The 18,837-nt window shown below is 43.0% G+C and overlaps 2 protein-coding genes across 4 annotated transcripts in view; one reads left to right on the forward strand and one right to left on the reverse strand.

Annotated features, from left to right (window-relative positions):
• Positions 1 to 8,625, reverse strand: part of FAM219A (family with sequence similarity 219 member A) — a 94,733-nt gene extending 86,108 nt beyond the window's left edge. Inside the window, exons 1-2 of one of the 3 annotated variants that reach the window (XM_033520480.1) lie at positions 8,497 to 8,625; positions 8,282 to 8,382 (exon numbers count right to left, since the gene is read on the reverse strand). In XM_033520480.1, the coding sequence (XP_033376371.1) occupies positions 8,282 to 8,341 (60 nt within the window). In that variant the 5' untranslated portion in view covers positions 8,342 to 8,382; positions 8,497 to 8,625. The remainder of the gene's footprint in view (positions 1 to 8,281; positions 8,383 to 8,496) is intronic. The other 2 variants (XM_015653599.3, XM_033520481.1) reach the window with 2 other exon arrangements.
• Positions 8,626 to 9,057: 432 nt separating this feature from the next.
• The window catches only part of DNAI1 (dynein axonemal intermediate chain 1), a 142,223-nt gene continuing 132,443 nt past the window's right edge, over positions 9,058 to 18,837 (forward strand). The window contains exon 1 of the mRNA XM_015615314.3: positions 9,058 to 9,228. Coding sequence (XP_015470800.1) covers positions 9,196 to 9,228 — 33 coding nt within the window. The 5' untranslated portion in view covers positions 9,058 to 9,195. The remainder of the gene's footprint in view (positions 9,229 to 18,837) is intronic.

Below are 18,837 nucleotides of genomic sequence, written 5' to 3' on the forward strand. Positions count from 1 at the left end.
TATGGAGTAGAAATTAGCAGGCTCAGGAAGAATTTAAATATGTTCTAGCACCATAAAAAAGGCTGCATCTCCACTAGACAGCTTGCCAGTAAAGCTGGAATACCTTTCAAAGATGAAACAAACAGTACTCTCCCTTTTCCCTTTGGTATAGGAAATAAGGTCTTAGCCATCTTTAGAGAGCTAGGGCTCTTCTCAACAAAAGCAATGTGTGTGACCTTCAGCTTTACTAAAAATACTCTTTTCTCAGTCCACAGCTAAGATGACTGCAATTCACCTAGTAAAAGAAGCTGGGATGCAGCCTGAATACTCTGCACATATTTAGGAGAGCATTTCTTTGTAAAGAGGTTTCCTGATCTGATAAACCGTGCTATCCTGTGAATTGGTGATGGATGTGTCCAAAAGTTGAACAGATTTGCTAGTAATTACTCTTCAAAATTAAGCAGATTTCCACCTACAATTTCATTCACTCTGACTCAGACACAAACCAGTGAAGCAAATGCTTGCTTCCAACTGCTTGCCACAAAATGGACACCGATCCATTGCACAAGATGACACTCTAAAATTAAAAGAACAATGGTCAGACTACAAGGGATTTGAGTCAAACTGATGATTTTACTAGTGGCAAGTGGCTGCATCAGGACAAATCAATTTTGCAGTGAAAGATACAGAATAACCTTGGGGGAACCCTACACTTTAAATGGCACATGACTTCACTGAAGATGTATGGCATGTGCGAGTGTGAGGGGAAAGTGTAGAAAAATTTCTACAGACCACGTGGGGAAAGTGACAAATAATTGATCTACATAGGAGCTGAAAGGCAAGTACTCCAGCCAAGGTCTTAAAATTTCTAGAAAAAACAGGCACACTATCATCACTGAACGACCAGAAGTCCTGCCTTAACCAGCTTTTAATCCTCTACCCCACAGATCAAACTGGTGGTGGGGTCTCCTCCTCTGTCCTTATAAAGTTCAGGCTTCAATTTCACCAAAATGTACCTCCAGACAGGTCACAGCCCTGTTGGCAAGATGAGGGCTTTCCTGGAATGAAGGCTTGCAGATTTTAAGGCATGCCTTGTTCTCCTCTCTCGCCCTGGAATTTTGCTCATCTTTACAGACCTGCCACTACCTGCTGGCAGAGAGAGGATATGGCTACATCAGTAGCAGAAATTGCTGTCTGAGTAGATATTAACATCACACTACAAATAACAAGCTCTTGGGAATGACGGTAGAATCCCAAGAGTGCACTGTGCAGATTTAATTGTTCATAGAGTTCACTGTCCCCTTTTAAATACCTTTCTTCACTCAGGAGGAGATTTCCAAATATGACTGACAGAACAGCTGTAGTCAGAGCTTGTACAAAGAAGTGGAGAAGAAGGAGCAGTGTTCCTGCAGAGACACTGCCAGCCAGAACACACTCCCACATCCTGACAGGTCATTCTCCAGATAGCCAGCACATCCCTCATCACCTTCAATTGGAGCCTGTGCTGGATCACTGCTGGAGTTTCAGCCTGGCCTGGGGTGCTAATAAAAATATTTTTGTATCTCTGCACCACAGGCCTGACATGGGACAGGGAAGTGACACAACAGAAACCCAATTAACTGAAGTATTCAGGCAGGCATTCTTTAGGCCACTGCTGTAGATGACATGACAGCACATTAAAAAAGCTGTATAACTAAAAAACAGCACTATCTGAAATAAATCTTTTTTAGGACCCATAGTACTGCAACATTACAAATCTCATGTACTATAACCATTTACAAAACATGTGGCTGTGTAACCCCTGGGCTACATTATGATGAATATATATATATGGATGACATTTTTGTTTTGAAAGCTTTTTCCTTCTAGAAAGATGAGGTTTTTGTGTACCTGCACTATAGACCTAATGTTATATTAACATACTATTTATAAGCCCTAAAGGTATAGCCTTTCTTTTTGCCTTAGCTACATTTGGTTTTCTGTTCTTCAGTTTTTCCTTGTTTTACAGAGAGATCTTAGCATGCAGCACAACTTTCTTAAGATGTGATAAGCAGTATTTTGCAGAAATAAAGAATACAGATTTTATAAGCATGCAAAGCACTCATACACTCTGCTGTCTAAAACTGCAGTTTGTTTTTTAAAAATTAAGTATCTGGTAGATAATATAATTTATTTTTATTCTCTTCAGATGTTAAAAAGCAAAGCTGTACAGAAATGAATCTTCTGTACCTTCAAAATTTCTGAAAATTCTACACTTTCAGGACTGGTGCAGATTTGGCATCTCAGCTGAAAAGCCAGCAGTATCACTGTAGGATTTGGCTGAACAAAATCCTTAGTTTGGCTGTCATCATCAAAACTAGAGCTACCAGCCTGAGGCCCCTGCTGGCAAGGAACCAGGCCAGGCACAATGCTTCAGATTGAGATATGGGAACCACCAGCCCAATTTCTCTGGAAAGAGCTCCCATTTTTCAATGTGGGCTGAAAACTGAGAAACTGAAATACTGTGTTCCTGCTGTTTTCAGAAAGTGTGCCAAAGACTTAGAAGTTTGTGTCAAAGCTCCACTGAAGCCTGCTGAACTTTGATATATGCGCTCTTAGGAAAAGTGGCACTGATGCCATGTAAGCAAAAGCACTTTTACTCTACTTTCATTTTTGTGCTAAGAACAGAAACTGCCTGTGCTGGTCTATGGGAGCAAGGTGTGATCCAACAGTGTCACCTGTCAGTTTGCCACCACATGCCAGCCAGGGCTTGGTGTATGCTAGAGGTATGGGCTCAGGAGGCATCCATGTTCCAGCAGACTCAAAATACAACCCCACTACACTGTGCTCAGTACATTTCATTTTAACAAATGTAGTCAGGGTTTGGCAAGAGTCTAGGTAAGAATCCAAAACACAGGTTTAAAAATCACAGGGAGAGTGTGCGGTAAGACTCCAGTGCTGAAGAAAAGATGGTTCTACACACAAATTCAGGGTCAGCCATTCTTATTTCAATGGGAATTTTACTTCTTTTTCATCCACAGCATCCTCACTGTGAAAGTTTCCCTTCATCTCTCTCTCCCTTTAAAATCTATCACTGTGATAATAATTTTCTGTTAGGAAACCTTCCCAGCAAAAATCTTGGGAGTAATCAAATCATCACAACAAATGTACCACCACCAACAGACCGGGAAAGATTGACTAGTTGGAAGTTCGGACATCAAATACCAACTCCATTGGCCAAGAGAGCTATCTACCAAGTGTAAGTGTCCCAGAATTAATGAATTTCAGGCCTCGTCACACTCCTGCAAATCCTTAATCAATTTTATGTGGAAATAACCCACTACTCAGCAGCTAAGGAAGAGAGACCTTTCTGTGAATAGAGAAGGATCACAGGTCAAGTTGGAAATTAACAGAATCTAAGCAGAACAGAGTTCCTACAGTTGAGCTTGCATCATGTTGATAAGGATGACGTGACACTAACCATTAGGAGAAAACAAAACACCCCGTAACTTAGTTTATATTCATTTGAAAAGGCAGACATTTTTAGAATAGAATGTGACCAATGTACAAGAATAGAAATGTGGATCTATTTTCATGGATAGGCACGACATGAATGTGACCAAGTACCAGTTACCTGCCTTCTCTTCCAGGATGAAAATGTACACAATTGTACCACAATATCAAAATATTCAATGTAATGTGTCTCTCCAAGATTTGAAACACTGGGCCACATCCCATCTGACAAACGGATGATGCTTAACCAGGTTAAAGCAGGTTACCAGGTACTGTATGCTATCTTGTCCATCTGCACATAGCAACTCTGTCTCATTTAGTCTTGTGCTGAACCTCTCTTTCGGTCTGCATCAGTTACCCAGCAGTTCTCAACACGCATTCGTAGAGCTCACACAGAGTGACCAGTCAAGCCAGCTTGCCTGACTTCACAATGCTTATCCAAACAAGCTGGAATGAGGAGGAAAATGACTGCCCATCTTATTAATCTCACATCACTGCATCCAGTGTGAAGCACTGGAGGGTACATATGACAGACCTGGCCAACATGTAACCTGCAGGCCAAATGCTTCTTGGCTCTGCAACTGACTTGTTATCAGCAGAGAGAAACTTGCAGCAGCCAGAGATTCTGGAAGACTTTGTTCTGCCTGTACTTGTTGGGTGCTGCCCTTAGCCTTGCAATGGGACACCAGTGCAGACCTTGTTGGGACAAGGCTGTAAAAGAGACAATGTTCCCTAACCAGACATATTTGATCTTTAAAGAACTTAGTTTGTAAAAAGCTATGCCAGGTTCTCTGTCCCTGCTCTGTAAATAAAACACTGGTTATTGTCAGGATGTACAATCAGTAGACACCAAACATTAATGCACTATCACCCCTGACAGACAGCTGATCAATAAATGGTGCAAGTATCAGCTGCAGGTCTGAAGGGCAGAAAGGTTTCAGTCTGCTTTCTAAGAAAGACATAGCTCTACATGCTGAAGAGAAGCCAGTCTTTTTATTTTGAAGATAGGCAGACCAGAAGGCCTGTCAGATGGTTTCCAGGCAGATCAGCAGCAGTTGTCCTGGAGTTCAGTATAAAGACATCAAAAGCTGACACTTTATCCATAGAGATGAACAGATATTCAAAAAGTATGCATGCTGGTCAAAAACACAAAGTTCAGGATTTTGAGCAAAGCCTAGCTTCACAATCCTCATTTCAGGATCTGTCACACACTGGCCAACTCTCAGAGAGAACAGTGCTTTCCTGGGACACCCTGTTCCTGCTGGAACAGGATGAGAAAATAATTCATCTAGTGTATACTCTATAAATCAAGCAAGGTACCTTCTTTGTTTGCTTTTTAGCAGGGAATAATGTTTAGAAACTTTTTTTTTAATATACAGCTTCAGTGGCAAGCCACAATGACTTTTAGGTAGCACGTGAAAAACAGAATTTACTTCAGCTTCCTGGATGTGGAAAAGAATTATAGTCACATCTCTCCTTGAGACCATTGGAACTGAAAGCTTTTCAACTAGGAAGAAGACAGTAAGTCCTGAGATGATAAGGTTATTCTGTACTTTTGTGCTGATTTTGACAGGGATAAAGTTCATTTTCTTCACAGTAGCTATGTTTTGGATTTGTGCTGAAAACTGTTGATAACACAGGGATGTTTTGGGTATTGCTGGGCAGCACTTGCAGTATCAAAGCCTTTTCTGTTTCTCATCTAACCCCACCAGCCAGGAGCTTGGGGGCGCACAAGAGGTTGGGCAGGCACATGGATGGGACAGCTGACCCCAACTGACCACAGGGATATTCCATACCATATGCTCAATATATAAAACGGGGAGAGAAGAAGGACAAGGGGGAATGTTGGGATTGATGGTATTTGTCTTCCTGAGGATTCCTGAAGCATAATGGAGCCCTCCCTTTTTATCTGGGCATGGCTGAACACCTGCCTGCCCAAAGGAAATGGTGGATGAATTCCTTGTTTTGCTTTGCTTGTGTGCATGGTTTGGTTTTACTTATTAAACTGTTTTATCTCAACCCACATGTTTTCTCACTTTCACTTGTCTGATTCTCTCCCCCATGCTGATGTGGGAGGGAAGTGAGCAAGCAAGCGGCTGTGAGTGATTTATTGGTTAACTGAGTTTAAACCACAACCTTAAAAGTACAGAATGGGAGGGAGAGTGACAGACAAATGGTAATTGTAATGGTACAAAGCAGTAGTATTGGCCAGAACTGTATCACCAAAGCAAAGGAATATGATAAACTGCAGACTTGCAAGGCAGGATTCTTGCAAGTATCCAGTCCCTATCTGCAAAGTACAGACCAGGAGCTACAAAGCAGAGGAAACCACCAGAAATGCTGTACCAACCTGCTACATCCCACTTCTGAGACCATAGTCAACATTTCCATGACTGTGTAAAAAATCCTATACACCCAGCAACAGCAACTGTGTGCACAGACCTGAAAACACTCAAGACCCCCAAAACCACAAGGTTTCACTATGAGCTCTAGTAGTTAGAGAAGAACTGAAACTCTGAAGCACAGATTCAGAATATTGTTTTAATGGAAGTGTTAAAGCCCTTTGTGATTTTTTTCTAATTCTTCCCTGTTGAAGGAAACTGTTTCCTAAGCTTACTATCACTGCTGACCAATCCACCATCCTATCCTGAGACAACTGGGTTCCACCAGAGAAGCTCTTTGGATTCTGCCAGGTTCATGTCCGTGCAAACATGCATGTATCTGCAAATTCCACTCTTCCACTATTATCATAGAGTTCCTAGAAACACTTATAAGCATTGTTTTGTCTGGCAACACCTTTTTCAAGCTTGCTACTTTCACTACTATGACTGCAATAAAAAAATATAGACATCCATTCTTGTCACATTTGTTGTGTCCTCCATATAAAAGCACTAACAATAAATAAGGATAGCAACATGCCCACATCAGCTAGTACAGAGTTTTTTGCCTCACAACAAAGCCAACGAAACAACCAACAACAAACAAACAAACACGACCACCACCAAAAAACAAAAACCTCCCTCAAAAAACAACTAAAACCCCCCAAAAAAACCCAAGAAACAACAACAACAAAACCCTCCCAAACAAAAAAAACCACTAAAACAACCAAACCCAGAATGCAACCCAAATTAAGCATATTTTCAGAATTTATCAACATTCCCACAATAGGAGAAATGTATTTCTTGCCATTTGAAGGATAATTTGAGTATAGACTTGTAAGAGCTTTTCTATTCTCAAGACAGTGTTCTTACAAACACTAGCTGCCACAAGGAACTGAGGCTGTTTTTACATCAACTCTAAATAACGTATGGTTTGATATATTAGAAATTTCAGAAGTGGTTCAGTGCTAGCATAAACCTGGCAACAACCTACCCTCACCTGCTGCCAAAAAGAACTGTGCAAGTATTTCATTAAAGTTCTTTCCACCTTCCCAAACAATTCATATGCCTGTCTCACACAATCAGATGCCGAGATGGGAATTGCTTACTCCAAGTGCCAAAAGGAATCAGCACCTTGAGCAAGTGAGCCTGTTACCCAGGCTTTCACTTAAATGCCAAGATGAACTGTATTTCAGCAGGTCCCAGGTTACTAATAACACACCTCCAGGCAGAGACTGAGGAACACAGGAGTAAAGGGAGGGAAACACACTAGAGGAACCTCTTCTAGGTAGAAAACAGAAATGGTAAACACATTGAAGAGTTCTGTGGCAGGCAGATGGGGCACAACACATACACAAACAATCCTGTGGCATTGGACCAATGCAGCTACACGCTCATTGCACTACTTGACGGTATAGCATCTCCCCTGGCTGCCAGCCAGGTGGGCTCCCTTTGTAACTCATTTCAGAAGCTACCAAAAGCCCAGAACCACTCTACCTGCCCACTTACATATCTGCAAAGTCCTGTGAGCCTGCAGACTTCCCTCTCTGCAAAGATTCTCCAGGGTTCCATGTAGCAGTGTAACCATTATGTCAGACTCATTAATTGAGTATAATTGTGTCTACGATGTGAAAAACACATATCCTGATATGAAGAACACATGCTGAGGCTCGGCATCAAACCCTCACAGATTGCCTTCCTTACACAAATAATTGTGTGAGTTAAGCTAATTTGACAGAGATGTTTCTTTGCAGAACACCTGGACTTTACACAAGATGAGCATCTCCTCCTAGCAGCTTAGTGTCGAGAGCAGGCTATAAAACCATCCTCGGAGAAGGTCCTGCGGCTTCACAGCGCGTGTAACTTCCCACCCACCCCGTGCAGCTCGGCTGTCCCCGGGGAGCATCGGTCCCCGCAGCACCCAGCCCGGGCTGGGCACAAACACCGCCCGATTCACTCCTCCTTAGACCTCACCTATCTTGTAAAAGTCAATTAAAAGCCCATCCGTCCTCAGCGCCTCCAACCAGGCTCCCCAGTCCCTCTGCCGCTTCCCCCTCGACCCCGGGGCCACTCCCGTGCCCGGCGGCGGGAGAACACCCCGGGATGCTCCAAGAGGAGCGGCATTTCCATCGCGGCAGGAGCGGAGACGCCCGCCCGCCTCCGCCCGCTTCTGCTACCGACTGCTCCGGGGGAGGAGGAGGACGAGGAGAAGAGGACGGGGGAGGGGGCAGGATAAGAGGATGGCCCGGGATGACACAGCAGCGGCCCCGGGCCCGCCGGGGATGGCGGCGGCAGCGCCCAGGACACCCCGTTATATAACGGCGGCAGCGCCGCGCCCGCAGCGCCGACACCCGGGGGCATGTGCGCGACCCCCTCGGCACCGGGGTCACTTCAAGCGGGGCACAGCGCGGCCCCGCCCGCCCGCCCCTCACCAGCGGCTGCATCTCGGCGCGCACGGCGGGCACCTGGAACCGGTCTATCTCCTCCATCATCTTGGCGGCGGCGCCGAGCGCGGCGGGCGGAGCGCGGAGAGGAGAGAGAGAAAACACAGGTTGGAGACTAAAGGGGCGGGCGGGCGGAGCGCGGAGAGGAGAGAGAGAAAACACAGGTTGGAGACTAAAGGGGCGGGCGGGCGGAGCGCGGAGAGCAGGGCGGGCGGACACGGGCGGCTCCTCAGGCGCCGAGAGAGGACAGCGACAGCGACAATGACAACGACACCGCCCGCGGCTGCGGCTGCCTCATCGCCGCCGCCGCCGTGACTCAGCCGCGCCGCTTCCGGGTCCGGCCGCCGCCCCGCCCCTTTCTGAATATTCATGAAGGGCGGGGCGACCATTCCTCGCTCTGGGCCCGGATGCTGGGTTCCACTGCCCCGCCTTTTTGAATAATCATGACGGGCGGGAACGCTGTCATCAGTGACCGAATGGTGCTCTCCCTGCGGCCCCGTCTTCTTTTAAATATTCATTTGAGGGCGTGACCACTACAACTAGTTTTGTGCCCGATCACTCCGTTCCCCGAGGCCTGCCCCTACATTAACTATTCATGAAACAGGAGGGGCTTTGATCGCCAGGTCGAGGCCCAGCTGCTCCGTTCCCCGTGACCCCGCCTTTAATTTGAATATTCATAAGGAGGCGGCGCCCGCTGTCACTCTCTGGGCAGCGGAGCTCTGTTTGCAGAGGCAGGTGGGACGTACCATTCCCTCCCTCGAGGGGAGAACCGGGGGGTTGCGGGAAATGGCCGTGGCCATCGCCGTTTCCGGCGCGTTGCCATGGGTGCCGCCATCAACTTCCGGCGTGCCGGGTAGGCGCGCGATTGTGGCGAGGGGTGGCCGCTGCTGTAAGGATCGGCCATGCCCCCCAAGGCGGCCGACAAGCGCCGGCAGGTAAGGGCTCGCCGCACTCCCGTGGTGGCAGCGCCGTGGGGATGTCACCGCATGCGCCGTGACATCGCACCCGAATGGCGTCACTGCGGCTCCTTGCGGGAGGCGGTGGCCCACCAGAGGGAACGTCGCTGTGCAGCCCCGCTGTGACCCTGTTGCCTCCTGCTCTGAGCTCTATCCTTGGTGTGATACCAGCGGTGTCACCGTTCCCCATACCGCCCCCTTTGACGTCACAGCGTGTACGCAGATCTTTCCCTCGGGGTTCACAGAATTGTTAGGGTTGTAAGGGACCCCTGGAGATCACCCAGTCCAACCCCCCTGCCAACGCGGGGCCACCTGGAGCAGGTGACACAGGAACGCATCCAGGTTCGGCTATCTCCAGAGAGGAGACTCCAGGACCTTCCTAGGCAGCTGTTCCAGTGCCCTGCCACCCTCAACATAAAGTTCTTCCTTAAGCTGAGGTGGAGCATCTTGTGTTCTAACTTATGGACACTGCTTCTTGTCCTGTCACTGGGTACCACTGAAAAGCATCTGGCACAGTCCCCTTGGCACATTTATATGCATTAATGAGATCCCCTCTTAGTCTTCTCTTCTCCAGATCGAACAGGGCCAGAAGTGCTTGAGAACATGCAGTGTCTACTCATAAAATTGATATTTTGGATCCCAAATAATCTTTGTGGCCTCTGCTGGACCGTCTCCACTAGCTCTTTGTTTTGTGCTGAGGAGCCCAAAACAGGACACAGCACTTCAGATGTGGCCTCAGCTAGGGCCCTGTGGAGGTGTGGGACCACCTCCCTTGACCTGCTGGCCATACCCTTCCCGATGCAGCACAGGATATCATTGGCAGCAGGGGCACACTGTGGGCTCATAGTTGCCTCGTCACCTGCCAATACACACAGGTCCTACTAACCAGAGCTGAGGGCTTGAAGTGAGAACTTAGGTTGTGCCACAGAGCTGTAACCCAGGGGGTTGGTGTGGCAGTGGAGTCAGCACAGCCTCTCTTGACCTTGTTGAGTCCTGGCTGCATCATATTGTGTCACCCTCTCCCTTCAGCTGCCTGTGATGCCGTGAGAGTTCTGTGGCATTACACAGCTGTTCAAACCAGCCTGTCCCAAATCTGCAGCATCCCTTACTCTGTCACCATGCTGTTCAATCCTGTTAGACTACAAAGTCCTCAGACATTGTTGTCAGGCCATTTCATATTGTTTCCAGTATGCAACACCCCTTCCAAAGCAGGTTCTAATGCACTCAAGGTATCTCCAGCCTGCCCAAGGATCTCTGAGAGACACTGAGCAGACAAGATAAAATCCTTTTTCTTACAAAATTAAAAAAAAAATATTTTAGTTATACCTACCTGTAAGTTTTGTCTCTTTCCTTTTGCTTTGCTATTTGGTCTTTGCTCAGCTCAAGCAATGAAGAGGAGTCATTTTCTGCCCTTCCTGGCCCTAATCCTAGAGTGCTGTGGAGTCTCTATGAGACCTCACTGTAATCCTTTGGGCACTGTGGAAACATGTCTGCATGCATCCTCTTTTAGAATGAAAAATTCAGATTAATTCAATTAATGCCTGGGTCTGGTGTGCTACTGGAGTATCAAAGTGTTTGATTTAAAAGCACATGATGGCCTGGCTGATAAAACCCTTTAAACCCTTTTGTTGATATATTTAGATCAATCCCAGCACACCTGATGTTAGGGTTGGTGGGAGGAGGGTTAGCATATGTGTAAACAAGAGTGAGAGGATCAGTGACATTCCTAATCCCCGGGTAAGTACTAACAAGATACAAACAGGTTTATAAAGTTTTCAAAGAGCAAAAACTAAGAATCAAAGCCCACATCCAGTCCTAGATAATGAAGATGTTTATGCTAAAATTGTAAAAAAGACCAACATTGATAATGATGAAAACTAAACTGAGCATGAAATGCTTTAATTGAATTTCAGTTTCTTCTATTTTCAGAATTTCCATATAAATATTTTAAATCCTTTTCAGTAGTCACTCTCTCAAATACTCTGAAATGGAGAGGCTTCCATTGACATGTTGTTTGGAAAACTTAATGTACTGTAAAGCCATTCCTTTTATTTTAAAGCACTTGAAACATCATAAACTAATTAAACTCTGAGGATGTTTGTCTTTTCACATAACCTTTATCACAATAACTTAAAAGGAAATAATTTTAACTTGTCCTGTATTACATTTCCTATATTTGCCTTGTTAAGTCTGATTGCTGTTTCACATTCTTTTATCTGCTAGGATGTTCTTGCAGTGGAGGAATTTTGTGGTTAACTGTGCAGCTCTGAGTCCAGAGGCTTTTGCCTCATTTTCCCTGACTCAGAATACAGATGACATCTCAATCATCTCCTTTGGGAATGTGGGGGTGAACGCCTGTGCACTACTCACTGCCCAGCCAGGGGCTGATGTTTGATATGTACTGAGCCATAGAGGCCACTGTAAAACTAATTGGTGGGTCAAGCTTTAAATTCCAATTCTTGACAAGAATTTTTCTGTAGTATTATGCTCTTTCCCCCTGTCCCTGTGCTTTTTATTCCTCTGGTTTTTATATATTGCTTTATTCTGCTCTTGCTCTTAGGTTTTTCACTGCTGACTGCTTTCACTTTGAAAATTTTCTTCCTGAGTTTGTTCTCAAAGCTGGGATACTTACCTGTACACCTATTCCCTTTTACCATATATCACTTCCAGCACCTCCTCTGCTTTCATGACTCCATGTTTTTCACATGCTTTGTGATCAATTCTTATTTTTTTCTTCTTTTCCCTTATGTGGGGGTTGTCTGTTCTTCTGTGCCTGTCTTGTACCTACCTTCTCCTCTAACATTTTTAGCAAGTTTTTTGCTTTATTTCACTCTTTTTTTTTTCTTTATCCTGGATAAAGACTTCCAGCTCAGTCTCCAGCCACCAGCTGAGGTGAGATGGGTAAAAATATGTCAGAGTTGGGTTTATCATAAGAATTAAAAGCTGTCGTGTTCCAGATGACTTGCTTGACTTGACCAAGCCTTATTATAAATGCCTGTAGGTTTCCATATGTTCATGTACATTAAAAAGAAATTCCAGTGTTTCAGTGTTCAAAGTCTTAAAATAGTGTTGAATGTCTGCATCTTTGTGCTTCCAATACAGCTTTGGAAATAACAACTCTGTATGTTCTGTACTTCAGAATAACAATAATACCACTCCTTTCAGATCTGAAATATGTTACGCACAATTGAGCTCAACAGCTTTTTGTAGGAATGTGGAATTATGGAAAGCCATAAGGCAGCTCTCCTGCATCAGACTGAAAGGAATGGGTGCATCAGATTCTCATCTTCACTGAAAAATGCTCAAGACCATGGCCAGCAGGACACTTGGAAGTGTGGTGTTGAAAACACTGACATGTTTGGCATGTCACATGTACAAAGTGTTAGGGCAGAGAACAGCACCCTATGGGTCTTGTTTCAGTCCTGTGTGTGGTCCTGGGTAATGAGAGAAAGTTGCCAGTGATTTTGAGATGGTTATTTTGAACATGTTTGACAGGTTGGAAGTGTTTGTTTCAGTTTTCCATGCCTTTGCTGTGTAACTCAAGGAAAATCCTTGAGTGAGCTGAGTAGAGCATCCTATGTAAATGTGTACCTCTGTGTCTGCACCTACCTTAAGGAGAAGCAAAATCTCATTATGGTTCCTTAGCAGACTTTGCATGCATTCGGCATTTAAAATACAAAACCAGACTGTTCAATCTTAACCAGTTAGGGTTAACCCCACTGCAGGAACAGATAACTTAAGCAGTGTTAGGAAAGGATCTGAATTACAGCAGAGAGGCATCTCTTGTTACCTTTGTGGTCTTGCACACCCATTGACATGGAAACAGTTTTCTTCTGTTCAACAAGTCATGAAAGAAACAAATAGACCTATTCCCCAAGTACTGAAAACAATGAGACACGGTTTACTTTTTTTGTATTTTCTTCCTTTTCTTTTTTTTTTTCTTCCCCTGAGAAGGCTTTTAAGCTGCTTACTTGTTCTTTTACATGCATTAAAACATCCATGGAATATAAAACAAACATTCCATTTAGTGTTGCTCAAAAACATTATAGAATATATTGGCAAATAGCTCTTAAATTGGCATCCCTAGTGTGTGCAAATATCTGCTGCAGGGCAGGCTGGAAGTGATTTTGTTTCCATGCTGTGATTTCTTGCTCCTTGTGCCAACTGGTGGTTTACTATGGAGTTTGTTAATATTCAAAACAGGAATAAAAAGCTAGCAGGAAACTTATGAAATAGTTCTACAAGATACTGAGCTTAGCTCTCATAATGTCTCCACCTCTTTCTTTTAGAATCCAACAAGCACATTACTACCTTACAGGTATATTTTCCCCACAGTTCTAGTTATTCTCTGTGCTGCGCTGTAGAGGAAGTGTGAATGACTGCTTTTGCTCAGGAAGATGAGCTAGACTTAACAGGAGTGTTCTGTGATTCCTCAGCCTTGTAACCTGATTGTATTATGGTGACAGCTGGCATGGGGAGCAGAAAGGCTGCAGGAAAGTCTCTTCAAGATACTAAAAAAATATGGTCTGAGTTTGTCATTTGCCCCAATGAGTGTTTCATTAATATGTAATCAATTTTCAGCTCTTGGAAAATCTGCTTAATATGAACTGACACTTCAGCTTGTCAGAGTGCCCAACCTGCATCATCCCTGCTACTGAGTTCTCTGGTATTTGAGGCTGGATCTGTGAATCCAGGTCTTCTTGTCCACCCTTAGGCTTTGAGTGTAAGGAGAAATTTTACGTTTCTCAGTAAGTCACTGAGTAGTGGTGTCTGGCTTCTCACCATACGGCAACTCATTGCAAGAAGTAGTCTGAAAAGGACAGTTTAATCTGGCAGTATGGGAGAAGAAAACACCAGTCAGTAAAGACTGTAGTGACAGCCCTTATCCTGGATGGCAACACAGCACATGTGGTAACAATCACTACATTTTCTGTTTGGATAGTCAGGGCTGGACATTGGTCTGAACCTGAGGAATTGACACATTTTTCCTGGAGGATTTCTGTCCTCACTAATTCAGGATTCAGCCTGGTTTTAAATGAACGCTGGCTCTTGAGAGTAAATCTCTGCTTCCTAGGTCACCAGGATGATTTATTTACCAGCAGAATTGCCACTGACAAGTCAGAGGATTTGTGCAGCAAATGATAAAATAGTTGAAAAGCAGAGCTCTAGAAAAAAATCAGAAGGAAAGAGACTTGGAATAAACTTCAGAGCCTGGAATAGACTTGAAATAAACTTGCTATTTAGTCAAGAATACCAAATAACAATAACTACTGATAGTCCTGTTTTGTATAAATTCAGTTAATAAGTCTCATATCAGCAATTAATGATTGTCATGTCACCAATGAAAGGGAGAGTGATGTGGGAAAAAATGTGGATAGAGTAAACAAGCAGAACAAGACTTGAATATATGGTTGAGTGTGATTTTTAAATTCTCTTCATTGCAGGGTAATCAGGTAACATTACTAGGGAATTTAGGGCAAAACTTCTACTAAGCATTGCAAGTCTTTGATGGTTGCCCTTGCCATCTTTTTCTTTTTGGATGCAGAAATATGATATCTCTTTTGAAATGTCAGCCTTGTAGGGCTTTCTTTTGAAACTTTTTTTTTTTTTTTTTAATTTACAGCAATGGTCTTTAGAAAGTAGCCAGTAGTTTCTTCTTATTTTTGTTTTCCTGTTTTATGACTACAGAAAAATTAAATATGCATTATCCAGACATCCTACCCAAAATACAATTGGAAATGCGTGTTGGATAGCTGAGCAGCAGGAAGACTCCCTGCTTAAGGACTTGATTTTGCAGCTATTTGTACCTCTCAGTGGCTTGTCTGCAATAGAGGGAGCTGTGAGAAGGGAAAGGAATATTAAATAGCATTTTAAACATCGCTTTTCATTTATTTCCTCTTTTCATTTTTATCATCCTGTTGGATTGTGGTATCTTTGCTGTAGTCTATTTGTAATAATTTGTCTTGTAGCATAGTAGATGTCTGGCCCAGGGATGAATTCCTAGGTGCTGCTATCATACACACTCTGGAAGAAGGATCCAGAAAGAAACAGTCACTTGGGTCTTCTGTAGCCATCATTTAAGTACTCTGACTGTTACAGGCTTCTAATATGTATTAGCTGTTGGAAGTGTGGCAATCTGTTAATTTATTTAATGTGAGACAGTCATCAGAGTAAAGCATTATTAGCTTCTGTTAGTTCTGACTCTGTCATTTTTCTCTGGAGCACTTGAGCATCTCCTGGAGTGGTCAGAGTTACGATGGTGACCTGGAGGTGAAAAAGTCCTTAATACCTCCTGCCTGTTCCTTAGTTCCCTAGCAACCACGTCTCCTTTATTTTTTTTTCCTAATATAAATTCCTCATGATTATTCTCAGTCCTCTTCTTGTTAATTAATATTATTATTAAAGCCAGGGACAGGAGCACATTTATTAGGAAGATTTAGGAAGATGATTTTTTTTTCCCCTGTAGCAAAAATGTCTTTAATTTATCTAGAATTTGATAAATGTAACTATTGTAATTGAATAGTTACATTCAATAATGTAACTATTACCCAGCACTCTAGATGCTGAACAATGTAAACCAATAATCTACAGCAACATAACCTGGGAGGACTGAAGTGAGGCAGGAAACCTACAAAAAACAAAGTGTGTGACTATGGCATTAAGCTGTGTATCATAATGCCTGAGCCCAATGGGATGAAATGAATGTTTCCCCGGCAACCTTAATTCTCACATTTGCTAAATTCTGAATGCTTCTCTTTGAGATGTTAATAATAGTCTGTTAACTTTTTTTTTTTCCTGTAGCTAATGTGATACACAAAAATGTGCTTGAATTTTAAACATGCATATGAAGGCAAGTTATTGTAAATGTCTTACTAGTGAATATATAGTCATTATGTTGATTCACAGCTATAATTTATTTTTTATTTGTATTGAAGATGTGTTTGTGACCTCTTTCCTATTGTACAAACACTATGTGATGTATTTTAGGTAGCTGTCAGAGCAGAAGGATTACATTTTTAATCATAGTTTATGGGTAATGTATTGTTACAGTAAAAAGAAGAGCGAGGAAGCAATAACAATCATTCTAAGCCATGGTGGCAGGACACAAACTACCTAGGTGGTATTGAGGACTCTTTACAGCTAATGTGTCAGAGAGAACTTTTAAGAAAAGGTATGAAAAAGGAAAGTATGCTAGCTTTGGAAAGATTTAGAGATCAGGAGCTTGCAAAAAAATCCAGCAAAAGAACAAAGCAGAGATACACCAATAAAGAGGAATGTCAGGGCTACCCTTTTCATCAAGCGGCACAGCAGTATTGTCTGTGCTATTATCTGAATTAGGAGACAGAGTAAAAGATTTTGTATTCTTGACTGACTTATGTTTGCTCCCCAGCTTGCTTCTTGTAATAGTTTTAAACAGATCTACTAGTTTTGATGACCTTCACCTTCTGCTAATATTGCCAAAATACTAGGATCTTATCTTTCCTCATATTTTTTCATTTTTGTGTCATCTTCCAATTGGGTTCCAAAAGTTTGAGATAGTTTGGGATGAACCTTCTGCAGCATGGATGGCTGTAGCAGGAATGATATTTGCAGAGCAAAATATGTCCTTGCTTTCTATACTGACTTCTGTAGAGTACTGAGTCAAGTGGCGTTACAATCTCTATCTTCACTTGCAAGAGTCCAGAATATTTGACAAATAAGTCATTCAACTTCTGTTGTTGAAGTAGGTCTCTGCATTGTGAGGGATGTTTTATCTGGGCAAGAGACAAGAGTTTTGATGAACATCCCTGGAATAAGGTAAGGATCAGCTCCTTTTTAGGCTGCTTCAGGTATGGCTGTCCTAACTTTGTGGAGCAGACATGGCAGACCCACACTGATCTCTGTGTGCTGGCTCCTATTATCATGTCTTTGGTGTGGGCTGTGTCCATACAGTGCAGCTTTTGACCAAGAATCTGTATGATAACAAAGTAGTTCTAAAGCATAACTGTTCATCTTGGGTGGTGATTGGAGCTTCTTTATTTCAAAATACCGGACATAATAAGTATAATTTTATATCCTGTCAGTCATGTGCTTGCTCCCTGCTGTAGGGAACTACTTTGCTTAGTTCTAGGGAGCCCCAAAGCAACCTGTCGTAGTCAGCAAATAGAGGCTGGTAGAAAAGCAGACATGAGGTATGGAGAAGGCTGGTAAATCTCACTGACAGATGCAATGTAACCTCTTCCTTAAACACCCTCTCCCAGTCATCTACAACAGCCATCCTTTGATAAAGGTTAAAAACATGCATAGGGTCAAAGTTAAGACTTTCACAGCCTGCTTCTGTATTTTGGAATAGTCTGTAAACTTTGTTGCACTCAAAGTCTTGTTTATGGGAAAAGAGAAGGAACAACTTATAAAACTAAAAATTTCCTGTCAGTGTGACTGAAATTTTAGTCTAAACATTATCATAAGTCCAGATGTATTCATTGAAGAAAATAAAAAATACTTCTGTGCAGAAAAAAAAAATATTAGTAATGATACTGTGATTAAAATTGTTACATGAAAACTTCCCAATTTCTAACTCTTTTCTGGTATTGTGCTCACCCTTCTTCCAGTGCTCTGATTCCTAAGGTTGATGGTTTGATTTTGCTGTTGGTGGTGGTGTTGGTGGGGATGTTATGAGTTGTCAGCAACCAGAGACCTTCATTGGGGAGGATAAGATGTCCCTTTTGATGGTTTCTTATTCATCTGGAATTTCTTTAATATGTTAGCTAATATATTTTTACATTTCCCTTTTTCCATTGGTTTGGTGCACCACAATGCACCTGATACTACTGCATATGTTACTTTTTCAGTGTGCTAGATATTATTTTTTTATCTTCTTTGCTACCCCTAAGCCAGATTTTCTTCAGTTCACCTGTCTGTAGATCTGCAATTGTCTAACTGGCCAGTGGTTAGATGCTTACAGCTGTGGGGTCTGTGATGTCAAGTATGTCTTATCACCCACTGCCTGTACTCCTCTGTGCCATATCCTGAGTCTCCTCAGGGTCTCTCCATCCTACCAGGCCTGTACTGCATCATTAAATACCAATTGTAGAACCATGATCCTGTACAAAGACAAGGGAATACAGACAACTTGCCACAGGTACCTGGCTGATCAGTTCATGTTCTACTCCACAATTCTACTCTACTATTCCTTATGATATGGGAAACAGATCAGGTGTAGCGGTTCAGATTTGCCAATTTGAGTTTCCCAGCCAATGCACCAAATAATGCGGTAGGTTTAGCACTGGCTAAAATCACCAGTGCACTTACTCATTTCTTGCTGTGAGATATGGATTAGGAGAAGGGCAAAGCAGGCTTAAAACTTAAAAGGTATAAAGAAACTTTATTAACAGGACTACAAGAATAAGAAGCATCAGAATAAAACTTCCAGAACACCTTTCCTCCCCCGGCCCAACTTTTTCCTTTCCCAACTGACCATGTAGAGACAACACCTGGGATGTTAAAACAGTACTAACTATACAATAGTATTTCATCAGTTCTTGTAGGGAGAGGAATTTTCTCTTGCCCTGCCATGGAGACTTCTCTACAAGGAACAGCATTCTCGTG

This window comes from Parus major, chromosome Z, assembly GCF_001522545.3.
Source record: "Parus major isolate Abel chromosome Z, Parus_major1.1, whole genome shotgun sequence".
NCBI classification, from domain to species: domain Eukaryota; kingdom Metazoa; phylum Chordata; class Aves; order Passeriformes; family Paridae; genus Parus; species Parus major.